The 21,288-nt window shown below is 42.5% G+C and overlaps 1 protein-coding gene across 4 annotated transcripts in view; it reads left to right on the top strand.

The window, feature by feature from the left end:
- The window catches only part of LOC139373695 (zinc finger protein OZF-like), a 30,477-nt gene that overhangs the window by 1,232 nt on the left and 7,957 nt on the right, over nucleotides 1–21,288 (top strand). Inside the window, exons 1-3 of one of the 4 annotated variants that reach the window (XM_071114558.1) lie at nucleotides 16,765–16,885; nucleotides 17,411–17,472; nucleotides 19,440–19,541. In XM_071114558.1, coding sequence (XP_070970659.1) covers nucleotides 17,422–17,472; nucleotides 19,440–19,541 — 153 coding nt within the window. In that variant the 5' untranslated portion in view covers nucleotides 16,765–16,885; nucleotides 17,411–17,421. Of the gene's footprint in view, nucleotides 1–11,174; nucleotides 14,321–16,764; nucleotides 16,906–17,410; nucleotides 17,473–19,439; nucleotides 19,542–21,288 lie in introns of those variants that run through there. The other 3 variants (XM_071114559.1, XM_071114556.1, XM_071114555.1) reach the window with 3 other exon arrangements.

Below are 21,288 nucleotides of genomic sequence, written 5' to 3'. Positions count from 1 at the left end.
AGGCTGCTTCATTTCAATATTTATTGGCACAGCAGTCGTCAGCATCACAGTAAAATTAACTTTCAGATACCCATCAAAAATGGCAAAACGGAAGGTGGATACTGAGAACCGGGGGTTTCAAACAAGGTGGGAGTCGGAGTATATGTTCACGAAGGTAGCTGGAAAACCTGTGTGTCTTCTGTGTGGAGAAAGTGTGGCGGTACTGAAAGAGTATAATCTGAGACGACATTATGAAACGAAACACGCGGACACACACGCGGACGCAACTGTCAAGGCCAGTTTTATTTTGGCAGAAGAGATCGCTAAATCAGCCCGGCCATTTACGGAGGGGGATTTCATCAAAAACTGCATGATTAAAGTTTGTGACGAAGTTTGCCCAGAAAAAAGGCAACTCTTTTTAAATGTGAGTCTGAGCAGAAACACCATTGCCGAGAGAGTAGACCAGTTGTCCATCAATCTAAAAGAGCAGCTTGTGAAAAAGGGAAAAGATTTTATTGCATATTCCTTGGCTGTGGATGAGAGCACCGACATTTCTGACATTGCCCAGTTGTCAATTTTCATCCGCGGAGTGGACTCCAACCTAAGCGTGACAGAGGAGTTTTTGGCTTTACGTCCTATGCATGGCACAACTACGGGGCATGATTTGTATGAAGAGGTGTCAAGATGTGTAAATGAGATGGAGCTGCCTTGGGAAAAACTCGTGGGTTTGACAACCGACGGAGCACCTGCGATGTGTGGACACAGGAGCGGACTGGTGGCGAAGATACGGGAAAAGATGCAAGAGGAAAACGCGACAGGTGAGCTGACAGCTTATCATTGTATCATACACCAGGAAGCGTTGTGCGGTAAAGCCTTGAAAATGGAGCATGTAATGAGCATCATCACGCGCACAGTTAACTTTATCAGAGCCAAAGGTTTGAATCACCGCCAGTTCAAGGCATTTCTGACGGAGTTAGAAACGGAGCATGGTGATTTGCCTTATCACACAGAGGTGCGATGGCTAAGCCAGGGAAAGGTGCTTCAAAGATGTTTCGAGCTTCGTGAGGAGATTTGTCTGTTCTTGGACAGCAAAGGGAAAGACACAACACAACTCCGAGACGAAATGTTTCTGTGTGAAATGGCTTTTCTGTGTGACATTACGAGTCATCTGAATGCAATAAACTTGCAGCTGCAGGGTCGGGATCGTGTCATCTCTGATATGTACAGTACAGTGAAGGCATTTAAAACCAAACTGACTCTGTGGGAGACGCAGATGCGGAAAGAAAATTTGAGCCACTTTCCCAGCTGCCAGACCATGAAAGAGAAGCTCTCTACCAGTGCGTTCCCGAGCACACAGTTGGCTGATAAAATAGGTATGCTTGCCGCTGACTTTCGACGCCGATTTGCTGACTTTGAAGCACAAAAAAGCAGGTTGGAACTGCTCGGTAACCCATTTGCTGTTGACGTGGAAAGCTCACCACCAAACCTCCAAATGGAGTTGATTGACCTCCAATGCAATGATGCACTGAGGGCAAAATATGCGGCAGTGGGTGCTGCGGAGTTCGCCCGTTTCTTCCCCGGCACAATGCCCCAGCTGCGCATCCAGGCTGCTCAAACGTTGTCTATGTTTGGCAGCACATACCTGTGTGAACAACTGTTTTCTTTGATGAACCTGAACAAAACATCACACAGAAGTCGACTTACTGCTGAACACCTCCACTCAATTCTGAGGATTTCTTCAGCTCAGAGCCTTACCCCGAACATTGATGAACTTGTGGAAAAGATGGGACACCACCAAGTATCACCCTCAACCTCAAACAAGTGAACATTACTGTGCAATCACATATTTAGAGTTTTTACTCAGTTCAAGTTTAAAAGTTAAAATTTAATATTTGTTTTCACTGCATGTTACTTCTCCTTAAACAAAGTGTTGTTTTTGATTAATAGATTTTTGCACTTTATTTTTTTGTATTTCAATCCAATTATATTTTAAAAATATTTCAGTTGAGTGGATGATAGAAAATTGCTATTATTGTTTTTTCTTTGAAGTAAATTTAGCCCACTTTTGCTAAAATAGAAAATATAGTCTACTGATGGTGCCTTGAATACCGGTTTCTTTCATTTAATGTTCATGTTATGGGGATATTTATATAAAGGAAATTTGTCTTTTGTGTCTGTTGAAAATTAAAGATTACTGACAGAGCCATAAGAAAATATTGCTTTATTTATCTGATCATATTGTAATATATTTGTTAGGTTTTCAGTAGGTTCAATTAGGTTCACTAGACTATATGCGTCATTTAAAAATTTTTCAATGAACATTCGAACAGTCCGGCCCTCGTCTTGTAGCTGATTTTTTTATTTGGCCCTCCGTCCATTTGACTTTGACACCCCTGTTGTAGGCTATACTGCCTAGAAAAAACCCATAACTGATTCAAATGGTTGCCCAATCAGGCAGGCAAGATCAAGTCCAGTAGTGCAAAAAAAGCTATTAGGTGAACAATAGGTAAGTAAAGAAATAAAACAACAGTAAAAAGACAGGCTGTATACAGTAGTGAGGCTATAAAAGTAGCAAGGCTACATACAGACACCGGTTAGTCAGGCTGATTGAGGTAGTATGTACATGTAGATATGGTTAAAGTGACTATGCATATATGATGAACAGAGAGTAGCAGTAGCGTAAAATACGGGTTGGCGGGTGGCGGGACACAATGCAGATAGCCCGGTTAGCCAATGTGCGGGAGCATTGGTTGGTCGGCCCAATGATGTAGTATGTACATGAATGTATAGTTAAAGTGACTATATGATAAACAGAGAGTAGCAGCAGCATAAACGAGGGGGGAGGCACACAATGCAAATAGTCCGGGTAGCCATTTGATTACCTGTTCAGGAGTCTTATGGCTTGGGGGTAAAAACTGTTGAGAAGCCTTTTTGTCCTAGACTAGGCACTCCGGTACCGCTTGTCATGCGGTAGAAGAGTCTATGGCTGGGGTCTTTAACAATTTTTAGGACCTTCCTCTGACACTGCCTAGTGTAGAGGTCCTGGATGGCAGGCAGCTTAGCCCCAGTGATGTACTGGGCCGTATTTACTACCCTCTGTAGTGCCTTGCGGTCAGAGGCAGAGCAATTGCCGTACCAGGCAGTGATGCAACCAGTCAGGATGCTCTCGATGTTGCAGCTGTATAACCTTTTTGAGGATCTCAGGACCCATGCCAAATCTTTTTCGTTTCCTGAGGGGGAATAGGCTTTGTCGTGCCCTCTTCACAACTGTCTTGGTGTGTTTGGACCATTCTAGTTTGTTGTTGATGTGAACACCAAGGAACTTGAAGCTCTCAACCTGCTCCACTACAGCCCTGTCGATGAGAATGGGGCGTGCTCGGTCCTCCTTTTCCTGTAGTCCACAATCAGTTATTTCATTATTTTCAATGAATACGCATTGAAAACACCAGGTTTTTGAGCAGTTAATCAAATGACATAGGCTATTGACTACAGTTTACAGCCTGGAATAGAGTTTTGTACTCACTAGAAAACAATAATAACATTCTTCATTACATGTTGTTGCCTATGTAGAATTTATTTATTATTTATTTAACCGTTATTTAACTAGACAAGTCAGTTAAGAACAAAGTCTTATTTATAATGACGGCCTACCCCGGCCAAACCCGAACGACTCTGGGCCAATTGTGCGCTGCCCTATGGGACTCCCAATCACGGCCGGATGTGATACAGCCTGGAATCAAACCAGGGTCTGTAGTGACGCCTCTAGCACTGAGATGCAGTGCCTTAGGCTCCCGAGTGGCGCAGCGGTCTAAAAGAAATTTGTCCCTAAAAAACTGAAACGATATTGTAGCTTTAGGTAGTACCCGGGACAACTTCGGGAGCACACATAGTGTACAGTCGTGGCCAAAAGTTTTGAATGATATAAATATTATTTTCCACAAATTTCCAGCGGTAAATAACAATAGCGGGGCTATATACAGAGGGTGCCGGTAAGAGTCAATGTGCGGGGGCACCGGTGTCGAGGTAATATGTACATGTAGGTAGAGTTATTAAAGTGACTATGCATAGATAGTAACAGAGAGTAGTAGAAGGGGGAGGGGGCAGGGGCAATGCAAATTATCTGGGTAGCCATTTGATTAGCTGTTCAGGAGTCTTATGGCTTGGGGGTAGAAGCTGTTTAGAAGTCTCTTGGACCTAGGCTTGACGCTCCGGTACCACTTGCCATGCGGTAGTAGGGAGAACAGTCTATGACTGGGGTGGCTGGAGTCTTTGACAATTTTTAGGGCCTTCCTCTAACACACCCTGGTATAGAGGTCCTGGATGGCAGGAAGCTTGGCCCCAATGTACTGGGCCGTACACACTACCCTTTGTAGTGCCTTGCGGTCAGAGGCCGAGCAGTTGCCATACCAGGCAGTGAAGCAACCCATCAGGATGGTCTTGATTGTGCAGCTGTAAAACCTTTTGATGATCTGAGGATCCATGCCAAATCTTTTCAGTCTCCTGAGGGGGAATAGGTTTTGTCATGCCCTCTTCACGACTGTCTTTGTGTGCTTGGACCATGTTAGTTTGTTGGTGATGTGGACACCAAGGAACTTGAAGCTCTCAACCTGCAGCCCTGTCGATGAGAATGAGGGCGTGCTTGATCCTCCTTTTCCTGTAGTCAAAAATCATCTCCTTAGTCTTGGTTACGTTGAGGGATAGGTTGTTATTCTGGCACCACACGGTCAGGTCTCTGACCTCCCTATAGGCTGTCTCATCGTCGCCAGTGATCAGGACTACCACTGTTGTGTCATCTGCAAACGTAATGATGGTGTTGGAGTCATGCCTGGCTATGCAGTCGTGGGTGAACAGGGAGTACAGGAGGGGACTGAGCACGCACCCCTGAGGGGCCCCTGTGTTGAGGATCAGCGTGGCGGATATGTTGTTACCTACCCTTACCACCTATGGGCGGCCTGTCAGGAAGTTGCAGAGGGAGGTGTTTAGTCCCAGGGTCCTTAGCTTAGTGATGAGCTTTGAGGGCACTATGGTGTTGAACACTGAGGTGTAGTCAATGAATAGCATTCTCACATAGGTGTTCCTTTTGTCCAGGTGTGAAAGGGCAGTGTGGAGTGCAATAGAGATTGCATCATCTGTGGTTCTGTTGGTGCGGTATGCAAATTGGAGTGGGTCTAGAGTTTCTGGCATAATGGTGTTTATGTGAGCCATGACCAGCCTTTCAAAGCATTACATGGCTACAGACGTGAGTGCTACGGGTCGGTAGTCAGGCAGGTAGCCTAGTGGTTAGAGCGTTGGTCCAGTAAACGAAAGGTTGTCGTTCTGCCCCTGAACAAGGCAGTTAACCCACTGTTCCTAGGACGTCATTTTAAATAAGAATTTGTTCTTAACTGTCTTGCCTAGTTAAATAAAATAATTAATAAAAATAGTCATTTAGTTAGGTTACCTTAGTTACCCTGCCTCATCTGACGAGCATCGGAGCCGGTGTGGTACGATTCGATCTTAGTCCTGTATTGACGCATTGCCTGTTTGATGGTTTGTCGGAGGGCATAGCGGGATTTCTTATAAGCTTCCCGCTCCTTGAAAGCGGCAGCTCTACCTTTTAGCTCAGTGCGAATGTTGCCTGTAATCCATGGCTTGGTTGGGGTATGTATGTACAGTCTCTGTGGGGACGACGTCATCAATTCACTTATTGATGAAGCCGGTGACTGATGTAGTGTACTCCTCAATGCCATCGGAGGAATCCCGGAACATGCTCCAGTCTGTGCTAGAAAAACAGTCCTGTAGTGTAGCATCTGCGTCATCTGACCACTTCTGTATTGAGCGAGTCACTGGTGCTTCCTGCTTTAATCTTTGCTTATAGGCAGGAATCAGGAGGATAGAATTCTGGTCAGATTTGCCAAATGGAGGGTGAGGGAGAGCTTTGTACTCGTCTCTGTGTGTGGAGTAAAGGTGGTCCAGAGATTGTTTTGTTTTTTTTCCTCTGGTTGCACATTTAACATGCTGATAGAAATGAGGTGAAACTGATTTAAGTTTCCCTGCATTAAAGTCCCCGGCCTCTAGGAGCGCTGCCTCTGGATGAGTGTTTTCCTGTTTGCTTATGGCGGTATACAGCTCATTCAGTGTGGTTTTAGTGCCAGCATCGGTCTGTTGTGGTATGTAGTAGAGGTCGACCGATTAATCGAAATGGCCGATTAATTAGGGCCGATTTCAAGTTGTCATAACAATCTGTAATCTGCATTTTTGGACACCGATTGTGGCCGATTACATTGCACTCCACGAGGAGACTGCGTGGCAGGCTGACTACCTGTTATGCTAGTGCAGCAAGAAGCCAAGGTAAGTTGCTAGCTAGCATTACAACTATCTTATCTTATCAGTCTTAACATAATCACTAGTTAACTACACATGGTTGATGATATTACTAGTTTATCTAGCTTGTCCTACGTTGCATATAATCGATGCGATGCCTGTTAATTTCTCATCGAATCACAACCTACTTCGCCAAACGGGTGATGATTTAACAAGCGCATTCGCGAAAAAAGCACTGTCGTTGCACCAATGTGTACCTAACAATAAATATCAATGCCTTTCTTTAAAATCAATACACAAGTATATATTTTAAAACCTGCATATTTAGTTAATATTGCCTGCTAACATTAATTTATTTTAACTAGGGAAATTGTGTCACTTCTCTTGCGTTCCGTGCAAGCAGAGTCAGGGTATATGCAGCAGTTTGGGCCGCCTGGCTCGTTGTGAACTGTGTGAAGACCATTTCTTCCTAACAAAGACCGTAATTAATTTTCCAGAATTGTACATAATTATGACATAACATTGAAGGTTGTGCAATGTAACAGCAATATTTAGACTTAGGGATGCCACCCATTAGATAACATACGGAATGGTTCCGTATTTCACTGAAAGAATAAAGGTTTTGTTTTTGAGATGATAGTTTCCGGATTTGACCATATTAATGACCCAAGGCTTATATTTCCGTGTGTTATTATGTTATAATTAAGTCTATGATTTGATATTTGATAGAGTAGTCTGACTGAGCGGTGGTAGGCAGCAGCAGGCTCTTAAGCATTCATTCAAACAGCACTTTCGTGCATTTACCAGCAGCTCTTCATTGTGCTTCAAGCATTGAGCTGTTTATGACTTCAAGCCTATCAACTCCCGAGGTTAGGCTAGTGTAACTGATGTGAAATGGCTAGCTAGTTAGCGGGGTGTGCGCTAATAGCGTTTCAATCGATGAAGTCACTCGCTCTGAGACCTTGAAGTAGTTGTTCCCCTTGCTCTGCAAGGGCCGCGGCTTTTGTGGAGCGATGGGTAACGATGCTTCGAGGGTGGCTGTTGTCAATGTGTTCCTGGTTCGAGCCCAGGTAGGGGCGAGGAGAGGGACGGAAGCTATACTGTTACACTGGCAATACTATAGTGCCTATAAGAACAACCAATAGTTAAATGTATATGAAATACAAATGGTATAGAGAGAAATAGTCTTATAATTCCCATAATAACTACAACTTAAAACTTCTTACCTGGGAATATTGAAGACCCATGTTAAAAGGAACCACCAGCTTTCATATATTCTGAGCAAGGAACTTAAACGTTAGCTTTTTTACATGGCACATATTGCACTTTTACTTTCTTCTCCAACACTTTGTTTTTGCGTTATTTAAACCAAATTGAACATGTTTCATTATTTATTTGAGGCTACATTTATTTTATTTATGTATTATATTAAGTTAAAATAAAAGTGTTCATTCAGAATTGTTGTAATTGTCATTATTACAAATAAATAAATCGGATGATTTAATCGGTATCGGCTTTTTTGGTCCTCCAATAATCGGTATCGGTGTTGAAAAATCATAATCGGTCGACCTCTAGTATGTAGACAGCTAATATGCATAGCCCCCCCCCCCCCCCCGTGTCTTACCAAAGGCTGCTGTTCTATCCTGCCGATAGTGTATAACACGCCAGCTGTATGTTATTAATGTTGTCGTTCAGCCACGACTCTGTGAAACATAAGATATTACAGTTTTTAATGTCCTGTTGGTAGGATATACGTGCTTTCAGTTTATTTTCCAGCGATTGAACGTTAGCTAGCAGTACGGAGGGCAAAAGCAGATTAGCCATCTCTTTCCGCAAAATCTGTTTCCGTCTCAAGCGAATGACAGGGATGTGTAACTGTTCGGGTGTTTGGAGTAAATCCTTCCCGTGCGACTCATTAAAGAAAAACTCTTCGTCCAATTTGAGGTGAGTAATCGCTGTTCTGATGTCCAGAAGCTCTTTTCGGTCATAAGAGACGGTAGCAGCAACATTATGTACAAAATAAGTTACGAACAACGTGAGAAAGGAAAAAAATAGCATGGTTTGATAAAGAGCCAATAAAACAGCAGCCACCCTCTCCGGCACCATCAGAACGGCCGACACCATATGAGTGGCCTGCTAATCTACCTTTCTGGACCTTTCTGAATAATGGCTGGAATGGAGTCAATGGAATGGTATCAAACATATGGTGGTCGTCCTCCCCTCAGCAGCCTCCACTGGAATAGACCCACACTGATCCAAATGGTTGCATAATCAGGTCTAGGCTGTTGGCCTATGCAGTTATATCGGCATGAAACAAAACACTAGGTTCGAGTGAGCAGTTATTCAAATGAGCCTACATTATTATTTTTGAGTCATTTGAGTCATTTCACAGATTCTCTTATCCAGGGCGACTGATACATTTTCATACTTTATGGTACATCATTGCAGTTTACATCCTATGGACACTGCACTGTTGTTGATGTAGCCCAGGTATAATAATAATAACTAATCAATAGTGGAGCTTTGCATGCCCGGGGACCACAGAGCACAACCTAGAGGAACAGACTACAGATCTGCCATTTCAAAATCTGTTCATTTATTTTTCTTGCACTTAGTCAGGTAAATATTTGGCCTATAACCCTAATATTTAGCTAATAAATGACCTAATATCTAGCTAATATTTAGCTTCATACTACACATCACCAGCCTCTCTCTTCCAGCTGTTCCCATGCGCAACAGACTATAGGCTACACATGCCTCTCCACAAAAAGCCATTCCTCTTCTTGTGAAATCCCGGGAAAAGCTATAGGCTACAAAAGCAACAGGACATTTATTTCTATACTTTTTTTCTACTAGGCCTAATAGCCTATTTGGGGAAAGAAGCAGGCTTGCTCTTGTTAATTGCTGAAAATATAACGAATAGTTGCACAGGACAGTGAAGCACAGTGAAAACGAAGACCCACAGGAATTGGCAACCATTATCAAAATGGAAATCCCTTGCAAACCACAATGACATGCTGTAAAAGATGCACAGGCTAAACGGCATTTGTTGTTGAATTGCTACATTTAAATACAAGTTAATGTAGGCCTAATGAAAATAATACAGTAAGTATTATTTTCAGTTGTTACTATGACAAGGAACACACCCTGAAAGCACAGAATGGTCTGAACCAGTATTTGTGCGATAGAGACCTCATGAATGGTCTTGGTACCACCTTATTAATAGTAAACGTGCAGTAGGGTGCCTTGATCAGTTGATTGACCGGTGTAGTGTGGCTGCTCACCGTTTTATAGTTATGTAGCCTATAGTTAGTTTATCGTTATAGTTATTGGCTTGGTGGATGGCCCGGGCCTTAACTCTGACACAACTAACATTATTATTACAACAGAACTCGCCTACTAGTAAGTCTAGCTAACGTTAGCGAACTTTAATGAAATAAAATTATACTTATATTTGTTTACTTGGCTTTAATACTCTGTAAATTGACTCTTTTCAAATAATTTACCCTGGCAAGTTTAGGGAAGTAAAGCGGAAGTCGAATCCATCACTTCCTTTGTTTGGCTGTTCCCATAGCAATATTAGAAAATGAGGTGTATACATGTCAATGAAGAAAGCATTATGTCACATTCAACATTTTCTTTTAATCCACTTAAAATAGGGAAACTGACCAAACTGAAGACTGCAGTAGGGCCGCTATAATGTTCAAAGTAATCCAACCTACAGAATAAACCCACAGACCACTTCAACTACAATAACATTCTTAGCAACGGTTACATACATTTTTTTCTTGCTATGACTGTGATATGTTGTTTATCTACCTTAGTTTAATGCACTGACAGTAAGTTGCTTTCGATAAGAGCGTCTGCTGAATGACCAAAATGTTTTTTTTTAAACGAGTACACATTTGGTCGGTCCGGATCAGACCAAAGCCTAGACGTCTATGATTCGTTCAGTTGTGTTTCACACGTTGTAGCAGCACAGTTCAGTAGAGTACAGTAAAGTAGAGTTTAATTCAGTAGAGTACATTGTACTATACTTTACTGTGCTCTACTGTATTGTACTGTACCATAATTGTATTTACTGTAATGTATTGTACTCTGCTGTACTGTGCTGTCAACTTGTGAAACATAGATGTCTATGATTGGTTCAGATTTAGACGGGCTGGTCCGTGGACATTGAAATCAAGTCCGGGACCCAAAAAAGACATTTAGAAGACGTGGGCGTCAGTCCATGCTTACTGGGTTGTTAGTGCTCAATGATACATTTTGTAACATGGAAAGCTGGATAGCTTTTACTGTCTTGCACATTGGTAAGGCTAGCAGCAAATAAAGTAGCTATCTGACATTTGCTGTTGTAGCTAGCATGTTGAATAATGCAAGCGAGATAATTGAGTCATGAAAATTGTGTCCTGGACTTGAGTACTACAACACTGGATAGGCCTATGTTATTTACATAAATTGTTCAAATATGTATTGATTGGGCCTCCTGAGTGGCACAGCTGTCTAAGGCATCACTACAGACCCGGGTTCAATCCCCTGCTGTGTCGCAGCCGACCACAACCAGGAGACCCATGAGGTGGCCCACAATTGGCCCTGCATCGTCCGGCCGGGATGTCTTTGTCCCATCTTGCACTAGCCACTCGTGTGGCGGGCCGGGCACATGCAGTGTGTCAAGAAGCAGTACGGCTTGGCAGGGTCGTGTTTCAGAGGAAGAATGGCTCCTTGACCTTCGCCTCTCCTGAATCCGTACGGGAGTTGCAGCGATGGGACAAGACTGTAGCTACCAATTTGTATATCACTAAATTGGGGAGATAAAAGTGGTAAAAAGTAAATAAATAAAATACTAATGTGTATTGATCACATATTTATCCCTTTCCCCACTTTTTTTCTAGACCCCCAGCAGCTCACGCTCCCAGTCTCTGAAGAGGAGGTTCCCCCTGCGCGGCAGCATGGTGAGCAGAAGTGGGGCCCCAATCTGGGGCAGAAGGACCCAGAGTCAACACAGATTAAAGATGAACAAGAGGAAATCGGGACAAATCAGGAGGAAGAGCTTGAAAGGCTAGAATCTGATACCAACGACTCCATATTCACTGTCTGTGAGGAGAGAGACAGTAACCCACCTTATCCGCCCTATCAAATGGATTTCTCAAGCCACACTTTCGAGAGCAAAGAGGATGATGTGTTGTGCATCCTCATTCCTAAAGAGATCAAAACTGAGCCTGATGGAGAGGACTACACAGTATCAGAAGCAACCAGTGCCTCTCAGTCCCTATCAGAAGGATATCTAGGCTGTTCTGCAGCTCAGAGTGAAAACAGCGGAAGTGACAACGAGGTGGAGAGTGGGGGACAACCGTCAGGGTCGAAGCCACTGGAATCATCCAGAAAATGGGCAAAGAAAGAACTAAGCTTCCATACCGTTGCTGGGGGCAGGGCGACCACAAATGCTTCTCCTTATTGTTGCAAGTTGTGTGGAAGTACATTTGTGTATATTGGTCCTTTAGTTAACCATGTGAAAAATGTACACACAAAGCATACGAAAATGTGTGGTGTGTGTGAAGAAGTCTTTGAGTCCATGGCAAGTCTGACAGATCACTTGCAAACCCACATAAAAGCAACGCGTACTTGTAATGTTTGTGGCAAATGCTTCCCTAGTGATGCTAATCTGAGAACACACATGGTGTCTCACACAGGAGAGAAACAGTATCAATGCAAAGAATGTGGGAAATGCTTCAAAACTAAGGGATATATGAAATTGCATATGAGACTGCACACTGGGGAGAAACCATTTCAGTGCAAAGAATGTGGAGAAAGTTTCACTTGTAATGGATACTTGAAAGCACATATGAAGTTCCACACAGGGGAGAAATCATATCGGTGTAAGGACTGTGGGCAAGACTTTGACCAGAAGACACAACTGGAAACGCATATGTGGACTCACAGAGGTGAGAAACCACATGGTTGCAAGCAGTGTCCCAAAAGCTTCAAGCGCAAGGAAGAACTGACCAGACACACAGCGGTTCACACAGGAGAGAGACCTTTCAAGTGCACTGTTTGTGGACATTGCTTTGCCACCCCAGGTAACCTGACACAACACCTGACCACTCACTCCGGAGAGAAACCGTATCGGTGCAAATTCTGTGGCAGATGCTTTAGAAATAATCCGCTACTTAAAAGTCACCTGAGGAACCGTCACAAATTTCAGGAAAGTGCCTGATTCTCAGAAGATTATTTAAAGGACAAGTTAAGTTTTTTACAACCAAATCTCTATTTTTGATATAAATAGCATGTTCTTGAAGAGTACAGACACCTTTTTTGTGATTTTGCACGTTTGAGAAGCTTAACACTAACATTTCCAAATGTGTACTTTTAGTTCATTCCGAACTTTATCCACACTGTTATATTACCTTGCACAAGTCATTTCCCTTATCCAGCTGTTCCATTTTCTGTGTAGCCTGCTGCTACATAACTGCCAAAATAAAGGAAACACCAACATAAAGCATCTTAATATGGCATTGGGCCACCACGAGCCGCCAGAACAGCTTCTATACTCTTTGGCATAGATTCTACAAGTGTCTGGAACTTCCTGTGTGGAAGCACCCCATGCTTTCAATGTCAAATTTTATTGGTCACATACACATTTAGCAGATGTTATTGCGGGTGTAGCGAAATGATTGTGCTCCTAGCTCCAACAGTGCAGTAGTATCTAAAAATTATTCACAACAATACACACATCTAAAAGTTAAATCATGGAATTTATAAATATTAGATCGAGCAATGTAGGCGTGGCATTGACTAAAATACAATATAATAGAATACAGTATACATATGAGAGAGTAAAGCAGTATGTAAACGTTATTAAAGTGACAAGTGTTTCATTATTGAAGGGGCCAGTGATTCCAAGTCTATATAGAGCAGCAGCCTCTAAGATGAAGGCTTGCGTAACCAGGTGGAAGCCGGCTAGTGATGGACTGAAAAACAGCTAATATCAGGTCCCAGCTTTGATGCACCTGTACTGACCTCGTCTTCTGGATGATAGCGGGGTGAACAGGCCGTGGCTCAGGTGGTTGATGTCTTTGAAGATCTTTTTGGCCTTCCTGGGTGCTGTAGGTGTCCTGGAGGGCAGGTAGTTTGCCCCTTGTGATGCATTGGGCAGAGCACACCACCCTCTGGAGAGCCCTGCGGTTGTGGGTGGTGCAGTTGCCCTACCAGGCGTTGATACAGCCCAACGGGATGCTCTCAATTATGCATCTATAAAAGTTTGAGAGTTTTAGGTGCCAAGACAAAATTCTTCAGGCTCCTGAGGTCTTTGTGGTTGGACCATTTCAGAACGTCAGTGATGTGTACGCCGAGGAACTTGAAGCTTTCCACCTTCTCCACTGCAGTCCTGTTGACGTGGATAGGGCTGTGCTCCCTCTGCTGTTTCCTGAAGTCCAGAATCAGCTCCTTTGTTTTGTTGACGTCGAGTGACAGGTTATTTTCCTGGCACCCCTCTCCCAGGGCCCTCACCTCCTCCCTTTATACTTTGTATCTCTTGTTTACTCAATACGTTCCTTTATTTTGGCAGTTACATGTAGAATGGACAGAGGTATTGCTGGAGTCGCAACAAAATGTTGCGGATAAAGTTCTGAATGACACGATATCTAAAGACCTAATAAAATGACATATTTGTTCATGTTTTTCAGGGCCCCCATACTACACAATGGGGAAGTGATTTGCTGTTTAGTGTAAGTTTCTCAAAAACATGGGAAATCACAAAAAAGGTTTCCTGGACCCTTCTATAACATGCCATTTACATCAAAAATAGTGATTTGGTTCTAAAAAAAGGAAACTTCTCCTTTAAGTTTAAAATAGATACTGTCTTTTGGTTGGTGGTGCATTGGAACATACTGTACAATATAATCTATAAAACAATGTAGTAGATGCTCTCTGTCAGGCTATGCCTTCAGTCAGAGTTGTGAATACTAATCTGCTTTTTACTATTAAATAAAGGCCTTCTATATATATTCCCATGAGAGCACACTATTTTCATTTTTGTGAAGGATAACACATTTTTAACTTACAAAACTGTCCCTGTACATTCTTTATATAAATAAAAATGGGTTCAGGGGTAAATGTAAATGTTTTGCATATTATATGGATGCTACAGAGTACAATGAACCTTCTATTGGGATACGATGTACGGTTGTTGTTTTATTTACAGTCCATTAGATAGGAGTATGCACAGGCACAAAAACATTTTGAAGGTAGACTCCCTCCGTGAAATGTTGCCATGAGCAGCACTGCAGATATTGGGGTGAGTGAGATGCACAACTTCACTTTCACTCAGTATGTGTGCAGGACCAAAACAGCGGAGAAGTTGCGCTTCAATGCTATTGTTGTGGAAATTGACCTACTATGCTGCTGTTTACTTTCAGCATCTACATCAGGAATGGGCAACTCCAGTCCTCGGGAGCCTGATTAGTGTCACACTTTTGTCCCAGCTAACACATCTGACTCCAATAATCAACTAATCATGATCTTCAGGTTACAATGCAATTTGTTTAATCCGCTGTGTTTGCTAGGGATGGGGGAAAAGTGTGACACCCCTCCGGCACCCAATGACTGGAGTTGCCCATCTCAGATCTATGGTGTCTTCTTCTGAGGTTTAACAGCAGTTAGCATCCAATTTGTTGCATTACCGCCACCTACTAGCCTGGAGTACAACTCCCTTATACTTTACTTGAAAAGAAAAATGTACTAAATAAATACCCTACCATCTAACACTATACTCACTAATTTCAAAATGATCTAAAATGAACACCCCCCTACTCCTAATTAAATGCATTTACTCCTACATCATGCCATCACCCTGAAAGGATGGGACATCACCACTTAACACATCCTGTAACTCTTCTGCTGTCAAGTCTCACACACTCAAATACCTCTGCGGCTGCCACCACAACCTCAATCTTCTGAGACTTACGGTCCATCCCTGCAGTACAATTGATAACCATTGCTTTAAATGCTAAAAATCCAATCTTACTGAAATGTATTTCACTTTTTGGCCTATTCCTCTGTACTGGTATATCTCTACTACTCTCACCACTCCTTCCCCTTAACCCATCTTCCTCTACTTTCTTCACTGCCTCAGCATATGACATCTTCTGCTCTACTCTAACCCTGGAAACCTCAACCTGCCTCTCTCGCACCAGACATTTCTGATCCCCAGCTCCATGGGCACCCCTACAATTAACACATTCCACTACTTTTCCCCAATACTACACATTACTTTGTCTCATGCCCTTCTGCACACTTCTCACACAATGGACCCTCCCTCCTTAACACTAATGCCACATGCCCTTCTGCACACTTCTCACACAATGGACCCTCCCTCCTTAACACTAATGCCACATGCCCTTCTGCACACTTCTCACACAATGGACCCTCCCTCCTTAACACTAATGCCACATGCCCATAAGCTTGACACCTGTAACATCTTAATACTCATACAGGATAACTTGTATCCTAACTTCACTTTGTCAGGCAAAGACTCAACTTCAAAACTCAAGAGAACAGACAATGAATCTTCTGTTTCCCCGCTCTCGCCACCCTGTCTGCGTCGCATCAAAGGATGAGCATCACATACACCGGGAATCTTTGCCCCCAGCTGGTCAACGTTTATATCTACTGCTACCCCAGTTATCACTCCTTTCATTGGTGTCGTTTTCTTGAGAACAAAACAATTCACTTTTCTTGCCCCCATTCGATTTACTTTGAGCGCATTCTTCCTCTGCCCAACAGAAACAAACAATTATCACTAGACCACTTCTAGTTACCCTCACCGATTCCACATGACCCAACTCTTTTTTTTTTCACCCACCATGAAACCACAAATTCATCAGCCAAAAGGCAAGAGTCCAGGAACATCAATCCTACTGTCAGACTCTTCTTCATCCTGATCCTCTGTGCATACCTCAGTCTCCGATAACTTCATTCACTTCCATTTATCCTCCTGTCTTCAGCTCCCTTTGCTTACACTTTCTACCATTCTTCTTTGATAAACTATCTCCCTTTTTTTCCACCATTTTATCCAACTCAAGCTCACTCTCTTAGACCTCTTCTACCTCTCTTTTTCCCTCCATCTCCATTCCTCCTCTGTTTTCCAAGTACACGTCTCCTTATGATAATACTACCACCCCATCCCTGACACTCATCTTTTACTTGCTTTCTCTATGGACTCAATTTTCCTCTTCCGGAGGCCCTGATCTATGTCATATCGCTGTCTACCTTTAAAACGTACAAAATAAAATGTAAACAAATATCACTTAATTATTTTCACTTTTAGAAACGCATGTTTGATAATTAACTAAGATATATTGATTGTTGATAACTGTGCATACTTTCTAGCATTTTTACCTTCATCATTAATTTAGTTTACTGGACAGAACGAGAACGGATGACAACTCTTATTTTGAAAGAGTGACAAAAATCCAGAAGTAGCATCACGTCACGTGATTAAGAGGACATTTAAGCTCCTGGCGCGAGTTGGCGAGAAAGGAAAGTGACTTCCGATAAATAAAGAAGTAAACCAATCTGATCCCACTCCCGGGAAGCTGCCAAAACTGTGAGTTACGTTATTATATGGTAATATAAATGTTGAATTTCTCTCCGGTCAAATACGCTCAAGTCAATAAGTGTATTACACGAATGATAGCGCCTTTTTTGTGACAAAATGAATGTTAGCCAGTACTGTGTTAGCTCATGCCAGCTAGTTACTTGTTTTAGCCGGTTTGGTTTATGATTTTGATCCTTCTATTTTACTAACTAGCTCATTTGGTCCGCGTTAGTATCTTTGGAGCAAGACATTGAGAATGTTAACTATACAGACAGTTATTACTTAACCTGGCCGCATACCAAAGATCCTGGTAACTTTCTGCTTTTGTCTGTGGCTGTAAATTGCCAGCCATTTTTGGCGGGTTTTTTCCTCCGGGCGAGATGGGAAGTCTGTTAGACTGTGACAACTAGAGAACGCTATTCCAGAATCACGTTCTTGGCTACATTTTTAACGATTTAATTTATCATTCTTAAGTCACTTTTTTTTCGAGTTGTAAATTACCTTTTAGAATTTACAGTGTACCTTTCTCACCAGGTCTTGTCAACATGTCCATTAGGAAAATGAAACCTGGGAATAAAGCCTCTGCGAACATAAAGGTAAGGAAATAATATATGCCAATCCCCAGTCTAGTGCTAAGATATCAATGTGTTTTGTAGCAGACTACTGTAGTGTCAAGTTAATTTACCAAGTATTATGTGCAACGAGGCGAACCATTTACAATTCAGCAAGTTAACTGAAGTGGTTTTAACCCACAGATCCTTCATGCACATCCAGAATTGGAACTCAACGTTTTGAAATTCATGACTCTACCTCGTGCCTGTTACTATTGTTAGGGTTAATGTTTGCATACTCATTAACTTGTAGTTTCCCATAATTCGTTTTTGAAGACTTGTTCCCACAGTAATTAATTGGTTAATGTCCGCGGGTAAGATGATGACCTGGGGCAAATTGCAGCCTGTGGGAATTGGAAGGCAATTGGCTCATGCATGCAGTTGTGCTAGGCTCGGGGTAAGCCTGCCCTTTTCCCACACCTGCCTGTGCAATCTGGTCAGTTACCAGCAGAGGTGGGACCAAGTCATTGTTTTTTAAGTCTCAAGTCCCAAGTCAAGACAGGAAAGTCCTGAACTAGTCATGTGCTCTTCACAAAATGAAATACCATTTCATATTTTTAACAAGCGTATTAGTTAGTATATTACATTTACGCTAATCATGAATGCTTTTAAAAATAAATATTTATTACTTTCCAAATAAACTTTATAATTCCATGGAAATGCATGGGTAGCCATGAACAACAACCCCCCCCCAATAGCATCGAGGATCTATGGGGCTCAATCGGCGATGTAGGCTTGTACACAATCGCCCAACCTTAACACACACACACACCCTCTTTGTGGTTACCGTAGGCTAAGGTATGTCAATGGTTTTAGGAACCGCAGTAACATCAGGCAGGATTTAGGCTGCCAACTGCCTAGCCAGTTGTGAACATTGCACCCAAGATTGAGTTACGTTTCTACATTGACTGACTGTGGATACTCATTGATTTAATGTTACGCTAGCCTACATGCCACACTAGCAAAGATTTAAATGATATAGCTGTTGGCTATATTAGCCACGACTTACTGTTCTTTGTGCAGCTTCAAATGTCGAACAAAGCTGGAAGTTGTTGCGCCTCCGTCTAATTTTCTTCCCACATGTTTTGCAATCAGTTTTTTGTTTGTTGATACAGCGTAGTCTTGATACCCCAAATTATTATTTTCGGGTATAGTCTTTCCAAGGGCTCCATCTGAATTCACCCGCCGATATTCCTCGGCACTGCCACACGCAACTTTTTCTCAGCTGGCACAATTTGATTGGCTGCTGTCCGACTCAAACTGTAATCTGTTAAATAAAGAGTTGATGCGCTGCACACTTTATTTATATATTTTAAATTGCATTTTTAATATCTGTGCTTGGAGGGTGCCGGGTCAAGTCAAAAGGCTCAAGTCCAAGTTAAGTCACAAGTCATTGGTGTCAAAGTTGAGTTGCAAGTCATCATATTTGTGACTTGAGTCCAAGTCATGTGACTCATGTCCACACCTCTGGTTACCAGACCTGGGTTCAAATACTATTGGAAATTTGCTTTAGCCTGCCTGGAGTGCCAGGGAGACTGGGTGATGGGGGGATTGGATTGTTTAGGATCTTCTATTGGTTCCAATGCAACAAAGTTCAAACAGCATGTGATTTAAAAATGAAAAATGTTATTTGAACCCAGGTCTGCCTTCACGTGAGACGAAGGGCCGTTCAGACACTTCACTTATTTGCTATCCCAAAAGTGACAGTGTAACCAGAGTAGGGTTTGTTGAATGGCACTATATCCAGGTAAATGCTGAGTGTGCTCACTTGAGGTCAGGGAGAGGGTTGTTTGTTTCCCACCAATGTTGTACCTTAATGGTTTTTCATGGAGAGGGGTGTTGAACTTCTGACTGGTTTTGTATAGAATCACATGAGCACAGGCTTTTTGTGTAACAATTATCCAACTACTGGATTTAACTTTAAATGTGTTTGTCTTCGTGTTTTATTTCAGAGCTTTTTTGGTGGGTCCATTCAAGACATGGGACCTACAAGGAAAACTCTGCAAGTCCTCCAGCAAGCTGCAGTCAATAAGAACCTTGGCAGAGGAATGCTGGTATGTCCTGGGGACTGTCGCACAAATCTGTGTATGGGGGGGGCAGCAGCAGCAGTGTTAATGTTGCATCTTCTACCAATGTTTTTGTTTTGTGTAATTTCCAATCCCGTTTGATTTATACATTTCCCTCTAACCCTACCGCCCGACAACTTCTTACCACTTCTAATGCTCTATCGAGACAACTATGCTTTATAAGTTTCATTTAATTTGTCTTCATATCTCAATCTCATGTGGGTAATTGCAATTCTAAATGATACAAACCTAAAGTTAACTTCTATTGCCATTGCCAACTATGTAAAAAAATAGCCCACATTGCAGGTAGAAAATATCCTGATTTAAAAAAAATATCCTATAAATCACATTGGCTACACATGGCCTGTCAGCAACGAACTTGAAACGTCATATTCATTTGTGGACTTGCCTGCAATGTGCTAGTGAACTTGCAACATTGTGTAAAATAGTCTAGGCCCTCCGGTTCCAGTGCCATTGAGCTCGGGACACAGCTGTATGCTATTTGCACAAGGGATAAGAAGCAGCAATTGACTTGGGTAGGAGCTCACAGGAGCTGAGTATTTCAGTCCAAGTCCAGCACGGATTAGAAGCCTATTTTATGACCCTTTGGGGTTATGGAAAGGCAGCACGCTGGAATTATTTTTCAAGTTCATTGAGGAACTATTGTGATTCTCAATGGATGTAAATCAGATTTTTTTTGCTTTTTGAGGTGAAAGCATTAGTTTGAGAAGCTCAAGGTCATTAATGGTGGTGCGTTAAGCCAATCAGATCCCCCAAATGTATGCTTACATTTGCATGCAGGCAGTGTGTAGGCCTACTTCAATGCGTGCGCATCCTTATTAACATTGACAGGGGTGCTCCAAACAAAAGACGATGACTAAATTGACACGACTTGTACCGTAATTGCTGGACTATTAAGAGCACCTGAATATAAACCGCACCCACTGAATTATAAAAAAGAAATATGTATTTTGTACATAAATAAGCTGCACATGTCTAAGCCGCAGGTGCCTACCGGTACATTGAAACAAATTAACTTTACACAGCCTTTAAACGAAACACGGCTTGTAACAAAAATTAAAACAGTAGCCTACCAAGAAAGTCATTGGTCACTATCTTCCTTCTCCTGTGCACTGAAACCACTGAAGTCATCTCCTTCGGTGTCGGAGTTGAATAGCCTCAGAATTGCTTCATCCGATGTTGGATCGTTTTCATTGTCGCTCTCGTCACTTTCATCCGGAGGCAAATACCCCGCTGAGCTCATGCTGCTCCTTCAACACGCAGCAGTCCAGCCTTTCGAAACCCGTTGATGATAGTGGATTTTTTGACAATGCTCCACGCTGTCAGGACCCACTGGCAGACTTGACCATAAGATGCTCTTCGCCTGCGGCCCGTTTTAGTGAAGGATTTCTCCCCACTTGTCATCCAAGCCTCCCACTGAACAAGGAGCGCCACCTTAAATGCACGATTTACACTGATGTCGAGTGGCTGCAAATACTTTGGGCCATCTGCTTTTCTTCCCTCTGAAAGCTTTTGTTTTCTTTTTGCACTGAGTCAGTTCCTCACGCTGCTGTTTCCAACGTCTTATCATTGACTCATTAAGGCCAAGCTCCCATGCAGCAGCTCTATTTCCTTTTCCAACAGCCAGATCGATCGCCTTCAACTTGAAAGCTGCATCATTGGCATTTCTCTGTGTCTTTGCCATGAGGGTAACAAAATTACTACCGTAATCAGA

The sequence above is a fragment of the Oncorhynchus clarkii genome, chromosome 18, assembly GCF_045791955.1.
Source record: "Oncorhynchus clarkii lewisi isolate Uvic-CL-2024 chromosome 18, UVic_Ocla_1.0, whole genome shotgun sequence".
Classification (NCBI taxonomy): domain Eukaryota; kingdom Metazoa; phylum Chordata; class Actinopteri; order Salmoniformes; family Salmonidae; genus Oncorhynchus; species Oncorhynchus clarkii.
Note: the sequence above shows the minus strand (reverse complement) of the source record. Positions and strands in the feature narration are given on the sequence as shown.